At 36.8% G+C, this 8,003-nt stretch overlaps 1 protein-coding gene across 1 annotated transcript in view; it reads right to left on the bottom strand.

Annotated features, from left to right (window-relative positions):
• Positions 1–324: 324 nt before the first annotated feature.
• LOC106533727 (sorting nexin-1) overlaps positions 325–8,003 on the bottom strand; it is a gene marked incomplete in the record, with an annotated part of 30,031 nt that continues 22,352 nt past the window's right edge. Inside the window, 6 exon segments of the mRNA XM_014030151.1 lie at positions 325–958; positions 1,212–1,283; positions 5,953–6,033; positions 6,235–6,378; positions 6,509–6,714; positions 6,843–6,936. Of these exon segments, the coding sequence (XP_013885605.1) occupies positions 908–958; positions 1,212–1,283; positions 5,953–6,033; positions 6,235–6,378; positions 6,509–6,714; positions 6,843–6,936 (648 nt within the window).

Raw genomic sequence — 8,003 nt, 5'->3', positions numbered from 1 at the left:
ATTTAAGTCACAAGTTAAATATTTAGCTTGTTAACTAAATATTTAATTTGTAAGTTAAATATTTAGTTTACAAACTATGACATTTATAAATGTATGAATTATATGGTGAAAAACTGACTTTGAAAAATAAATCTGTTCTTTTTTCTTATAAAAGCCTAAATAAAACAAATATCGGTGGTAATTTTTGACTGTGTAACTTCACCCCATACAGAACCAACCTGCTGAAACATGAAGTTTCCTAATCCTCACTCTGTGCTCGTCAGCAGTAACCATGTTTACGTAGGTGTCAACAATTTAACACAACAATAAGAGAGGAGTCTGTCGTAGGTTTTCATTCAGGACCAACAGGAGGAATTTAATTTAACGGGATGTTACAGCTCTGCCCAGATTTTGGTCCAACTAGTGTCTGAAGGCAAAAAAAGGCACACAGAAGGCACAGACAAAGTTTGTCTCAAATTCCACCTACATGTAACAACAAATCTCTTCCTGCATCTTTTACTTCAATCTCTAAGTAAATGCAAATGCTGAAACTTAAGTACATTAGTCAGCTGTTAGAAGTGCTCATAACTGGTCTTTATATCCCTTTTTGAAACATCTGATTAAGGAAAAACAAAATGTGAGGATCTGGTTCCACAGAAACAGCTGTAAACGATAAACTACACATGAAGTGAAAGGATCATCCTCACAGCAGATCACTGTTTTATGGTCTGTATCGTTTCTGCTCTCATAAGAAAATATTTGTGGAAAGTTAAATGAAAATATAGAATAGAATATAGATTTATATATTTAGGATGTTTAAAAAAACAGGTTTGATTGTCTTTCCCTTTTAGAAGCAGATTTTTGTTGGTTTGAAGGCAGAAGAGGTAAAGTGGAGAAGAAGGAGGCAGACTGTTTGTGGTTCAGAAGATCAGGCGATGGCTTTAGCTTCAGGTAAGAACGCCTCCCAGTATTTCATCAGCTGCACAGAGAAAAAAAACACTGGATCAGCTTCAGCTTTATGACTGAACATTAAAAAGAGTCAGCTTTATATTAGCAAACTTTTTGTTTAATTTCTTTAAAGATTTCTTCTACTATTTCAGCTACTCTTTGTCCTTACATTTATCTTACATTTTACTAACGTAACATCAAAACTTCTCAACTAAGGTGTTGAGAGGTTGTGAAATTGATGAAGACGTTTTGAAGCTTTTATGTTTCGTCTGAGATGCACTCACCTGCTGCTGAGACTGAAGCAGAGACTCCAAGTATTTAACGATTTGTCTTTTGAAATTCTTGGTCCTCTCTTTCTGTTGACAGAAATTTAAAATTAGGATTATTGTCTTCAGCAGTTTCCAGACTGATGTGGACTGAGAATAAGCATTATACAATTCTGACTGATGTTTCCTCCATGTACCTGGTGCATTGCCAACATTGCCACTAGGTGGTGCCAATGCACCAAACAGCACAGTGCCTGGAGAAAAATGATCTTTTGTCTGTTTTTACCATCATCTTTCCTGTCATTGTTTAATTTAGAAAAGATTGAAAAGTGAAAGCGGTGACCTACAGTTTGTGAGCACCGCTCCACTTTGATCTATTAAACCAGTGACCAACAGACAGAAATCAAGAATCTCCAACTAGCAGAGTTAAAAACGTGTCTGCTACCTTTGTCCTAACAGGAGTTATTTTCAGTGGCGGGCCTTGTGGACAGTGGCGCCTGCAGACATTTTTTCAGGGGGGCCACTGAAAAACAATGGGTGGCACACCAAAACTAATATCCATAACAGAAATTTTATGATGTGGTTATAAAAACAACACTTTAAAAATCATGGCAATATAAAAGCTATTTTGGCAACAGATGTTCAGTTTGTAATATTACAGATAATATTATTGATTTTGTGACGTCCAGAGACAAAAATAAATAAATAAATAAATAAAACAAGAACAAAAACCATCTGCGCTTCTGCAACTGTTCGTTTTAAATTTTTTCTGCATTTTTACACATGGAGCACCATAAATTGTACTTACACTGTTACATATTTCATTGGCATCAGAAGTATTTGYAATGTTAGGGGGACCCACTTGTGGGGGTCTGGGGGTCCTCCCCCAGAAAATTTTAAACAAAGTAGATACCATTGCCTTCATTCTGGTGTATTTTAACAAGTTGTTAAACAGATTTTTACCTACATAAGAAAACACTTGGTGTGAGTTTTCTATAAACTAAGTGGAATTTTGGTAAACAAGAGAAACACTGGGTGAACTAATATTTTATGGTAAATGTGGGGGTTTAAATGAATTAAATTTTAAATGTGACTTCCCTTTTAAACTGATTACTGTGATGTTGTTATTTTATTTAAAAATGTCAAAATATATGTTTAAAGACATTTACAAGGAACAAGCTTTCTCAATTTTAAAGCCACCTTTAAAATGGCTGAAAACGTAAAAAAATTTTGATTGTTGATGTTTACTTTTGTGAAGAAAAACTGTAATTATAAATACCCCAAACTGGAAATAAAGACTAAAACAACTGTAGTGTTATCCCATATTATTAAGTTATTTGCTTTTTCATGACATGTTAGTTTTAAAAATTATGACTTTGGTCTGTGAGAGAAAACTGGAGTACCTGGAGAAAACCCACTCATGCCCAAGGAGAAGATGTAAACATAACCCAGAAAGTTATTTTAGAAACCTTCTTCCTTAAAGGCTCTGTTGCTCTACCAACTGTGCCACTGTACTGCCTAATTTTATATGTATTATATAATTATTTAAATTATTTAATTAATGATAGATTTAATTAAAATATATCAATATAACCTCCTGAGAACCTCCATCTTTATTTGAGAACATTGGTTTTAGACTGGCTGTCCTTATTCAGAGGAACTAAATTTTAATCAGTGTCCATTGCCAATGCAATGCAGACTATTGTGATTCATTTCCCATCCAAGTCATCTCAACTTTGCCATGCTTCTCCTCCTGCACACTTTGTCCTAGAGCTGCCGTTGTAATTTATATCTGTAAAGCCCCTGTGCCAAATGATGGCTATGCCTTTTGGTGCCTGTAAAACTTATAGTTTTTGAAATATTAATGTTTAATAAATTATAATGACAGTCAATGCAGCCTTGTATTTGTCCAATACTGCCCCCTGCTGCATCTACACAATATGGTACTGCACCATAGTTTCATAATATTTAAGTTCAGTAGTTCAGTGATTACAATATTAATATGATTGTATTTTGATGTTTTACTGTAATACTGTCTTAATGTTGTCCTATTTTTGTAATATATTGCAGTTTAGTGTCAACGATTGCATTGGCAATGTGGCCCCTTTCTGCACACATACAAACCAACTCCTGGCAATCCACTCTGCCACAGCTCAAATGGTCTAATGGTTAATGCCATGGGCTTTCATGTGGGTGATCAGGGTTCAAACCCCAGCTACAGCAACTTAAACTAAAAAATCTCTACACACATCATATTGTCACACAATTATGCTCATTACAAACACCTGCTGACTTCACAAGATGTTGTAGAAAACACATTTGAACTTGGGCACAGTTCATGCTGCAGTCAAAGCCATGCTGCAAAGCCGTGCTACATGGCAATACACACTTGTTTTTACATCGTAAAAACCCATGTCTAGTTTWATTTTTTTTAATTTTAAATAAAATATAAATTGTTTTTAACTCTTAATTGTTAAAAACAAGTGTTTGTTTTTATATTTATGAGGTTCTATTCCTAAATAGCTAGGGCAAATGAAAAAGGAAAAACCTGGGTACTCAAAAGGATAAAACTGGGGGGGCCACTTGGGTGGGGGGGGGGGGGCTGCTTGTGGAAGTCCTTACAGATATTTCTTTGTTTTTTAAAGACAAAAATAGTCTTAAATCTTAACAGTTAGCAGATAGAAACATTGGTCCTTGTTCATGTCATGAACAAGGACTAATGTTTCTAACCACTAATTTTTCTGTGTTCAGAATCAAATAATGACTTAGCTCATCTCAGCGTTTAATTTTAGCAACGTAAAAAAACATTTCTTGTGCCGACTATTTTTGAGTTACATCTATTATGGTACGTTCCATGTCTGACTTCCATGTTGGAAAAACAGACTGAAATGTCCTGAAAAGTTGGAAATCTCTTCAGAAACTGAAATTTCTGAACAACCACAAAATCTAATATAGTTGTAGAAATAATTAATCTATTTCCATTTTAGATTGTATCTCAGTAAATCCATTGCACACACAGTACAGTAGGTACAGGGTTCATGCAGGTTTCAGTACGTTAAATTTAAGACATTTAAGACCATTAGTAATGACATTTAAGACCAAATCGACGCATTAACAGAAACATTAAAATGGGCCAGGAAATTTTATAATAGAAACATTTTATTGCTATCATTTAATTATTAAAGAATATTTAATTTTTATACAAGAACACTAAATTATTTGAATGAAACAGTCATATCTGACTGCTGTGAACCGCTTTCAACCGAGTGAAAAAAAATCACTGATATCAAGTCAAGTCTCATTGAAAACACACTTTCCCATGTTTAAACAACAAGCAGTGGACATGACTGAACTTCTGTTTGTTGAGCAGGTAAATAAGACACCTGTATGTGGGGGGCTGTATGTGGGGGGTTGTAGCAGCAAAGAGGTCAAAAACATGAAGTAAACTGTGACAGTTTTACCTGCAGTTATCATGGGATTTGTAGTTTAATCATGACCGGTAGCAAACTTAGCTTCATGAAGACAGATCTAGAGAGAACAAGAGGAGGGGGGTGCTATTTCCTTTAGTTTAATTTATTTAGACTTTAGGTTTAGCTTTGTTTGTTATTTTTTGTTACACTTTTGTTTTTTGTGTTTTTCTCTTCCTTGCACGAGCCAGCTCATGCCAGTGATTCATGCATTTTCTGTTCATGCCTTATGGGCGCTGTGGTTTTTGTTTTTAGTGATTTTGAACTGCATGGGGTGGGAACTGAATTCTGCACATTGTCCTAACTTGCATTACTTAAGGTTCATTTATTGACAACAAGTTGTTATTAAGTTAACACTTTATCCAAGATAAGATTCTGATGGAACATAGGCGGCTCACAAGATCAAATTCACTGGGAGGCAGAACTTGTGTTGTGATACCTTGTCTAACTTTGGGCTTTTGAGTTTTTTAAATTTTGACATGTCTTTCTTCATCGATTCGTCTGACGTGTAATGATGTTTCATTTGTCATTTAAGCCTTTTTTCCTGTTGTATCTTACATTGATTGAATGTATGTGTTGTTGGTCGTCATTTAACTTGCACTATTTTTTCCAGTGTATTTGTTGTTGAGTGATACATTTGTGTTTGGACGTTTCATAATTATTCCATTTGGTTTGGTTTTGAGTATTGTTTACTCAAGAGGAGGGAGTGTTATGGACTAATTATCTATCTGTTTCACTTGTTCAATGTTAATCTGTTTGTCCAGACAACAGGACTCCGCAACAGACTGACCTCTCTTGTTTGATAAGACACTCTTTGTGCTGGGAGCCCTGTGATTGGCTGGACAGTAAATTTGTCGATCTGTGATTGGTTATAAGCACGTCATATGATGTTATCATGGTGTATATTATTGGCTGTGTCCGCTGACATGTCAGTGACAGGCCGACGGAGCTTCCTGATTGAGTCCTGTCTGTTTGTCGCTCAGAATTAAATCATTATTGACCACCATACACGCAGACTTTCTGTGCATTATTCCAACGTGTTTCTGCTTTCATGCGACGACAACCTCTGATTACGACTCTTAACTTTATTTATGCAGCCAACGGTTCTCAGGAATGATCTAAAGTAGAAAAAAATTAAGAGTTGACAAAATTAAATTTAAGACCTTGGATGAAAATCTGGGCGTTTTTCCGACTTTTTTAAGCCTATTAGACTTTTTAAGAGCCGGCATGAACCCTGTAGGTACACAGAACTGTATTATAGACACAGCAACGACAAAATCAAAAAATGGTACCTCAAATCGGGTCACCTCCTTGCGCACAGTTGCAGAAACTCTCTCAAAGTCTCTCTCATACTGAGTCACTTTGGCTTCCCACTGTTTGCGTGGAGAAAAAAGTGTCACTAGAGTTTAAATGCAGCAACAAAGTTATTCGATTTAGGTATTAAATAATTGTTTTCCCTGAATTAATATAAAGGGAAAAGTGATCCCAGAAACAGGAAATGTATTTGTGTCAGTTGTTATCCAAACACTGAAAAGTTGCCATGGAAGTCAGCTGTTGTTTTCGGCCTTTCGTACCTCAGCGATCTCCTCTTTGGCCAGTTGCAGCTTGTCCGGTTTGTTGGTCCAGAGCAGTTTAGCCTCGGTCTCTCTCTTCTTCTGAAGCATGGTCTGAGCATCCTGCCAGCGCTGCCATGCTTTCATCCGCTGGTCAAATGTCCCCTGGAGGCAGCAAACACACAATTGCATTGTACTTCAAGTTAGTCACAGCTTCTTTTCAGAACAACTGGTAAAAAAAACTTGATTTTCTTTCTTTCTTGAATTATCTATTTAAGGACAGGTTTTTCTGTACCCTGACGGCTCCCAACAGGCGGATGTAGTCTGCGATGAGTTCAGCAAATCCAAAGGTGTCGTTAGCAGATTGGTCTTGATGTAGCTGCTCCATCTTGTCCTCCACCTCGGCCAGCTGAGACAGGGCACGGGAAAGAGCGGTGTTGTCCTCTGCGCTGCCCAGCATGGCTGCACTTTTAGCAAAGCTTGCCGTGTTCAGTGAGAGCTCTGTTGGAAAACAGAGACTCAAGTTAACACCAAGATACCACAAACAAAAATATCTTGAGGGAGAAAACGGTTTCAGAGAAATGAGCAACAAATAATATTAGGACAAACTGGTGTAAAAAAGAATCAACCTTTTCTGTGAAAGACCAGTGACTCGACCATAGTGTGGAGCTTCCTGAACTGCTGATCCGCAGCCTCCACCTCTTGAAGCTTCTCCTCAAACCACTGCAGCAAAAACACACCGTGAGGATATTCCAAAACACAGGATACCTGGTTTTAAAACCTGTTTCACACTACCTGAACCTGTGAGGTTTTTTTTTTACATAGATTGCATGATGAAAATCCTCTCTTGACACGAGGCACAGGCCAAACTTTTTCTTACAGGAGGATGCACCAATTATTGTACACTGCAAAAACTGTCCATCTTACCAAGTTTTAAAATCTTATATCAGCCAAAAAGTCTTTTTGATCTTGTTTTCAGACTGATTTACTAAACAAGAACTGATTGTGTAAGAATAATCATCTTGTTTTCAGAATGAAAATTTGACTCAAATTAAGTCAAAATTTCTGCCAGTGGAGTAAGAAAATTTTACTTGGTAAGATTCTTGAAATACTTGATTTGATTCATTTTTTTCTTATTTCAAGAATCTTACCAAGTAAAATTTTCTTACTCCACCGGCAGAAATTTTTGACTTGATTTGAGTCAAATTTTCAGGCTAACAAGACAAATAATCTTACACATTCTGAAAACAAGATGATTATTCTTACACAATCAGTTCTTGTTTAGTAAATCAGTCTGAAAACAAGATCAAAAAGACATTTTGGTTGATATAAGATTTTAAAACTTGGTAAGATGGACAGTTTTTGCAGTGCATTCTTTCACTAAGTTTTAAGTTCTTCTAATTTAGGTGAAAGCATATCTGCGAAGCCACCATGTAAGCAAGGAGCTTCGTCAGCGCATCGATAACTGGTACCAGCATCTTCAGCTCAACAAGAAGATCATGAGAGAGATAGAAATCCTGGAGCAGCTGCCCTTACACATGAGGACAGAGATCGCCGTCAGTGTCCACCTTCCCACGCTCTCTAAAGTTACCATCTTCCAGAGCTGCGAGAAGAGTCTGCTGGAGGAGCTGGTTCTAAAACTCACACCTCAGGTTAGAGTTAAAGGCACAGCAAAGGGTTTTTTTCTCATGGTGTAATTTACAGTAATTCATTTACAGCTGCTGTAGGGGTCACCTCGAGTGAAGAAACAAGATTTACTGCCTCGAAGCAGGCCTCGGACAGGCCTGACG

Source organism: Austrofundulus limnaeus, unplaced genomic scaffold (genome assembly GCF_001266775.1).
Source record: "Austrofundulus limnaeus strain Quisiro unplaced genomic scaffold, Austrofundulus_limnaeus-1.0 Scaffold1008, whole genome shotgun sequence".
Classification (NCBI taxonomy): Eukaryota; Metazoa; Chordata; class Actinopteri; order Cyprinodontiformes; family Rivulidae; genus Austrofundulus; species Austrofundulus limnaeus.
Note: the sequence above shows the minus strand (reverse complement) of the source record. Positions and strands in the feature narration are given on the sequence as shown.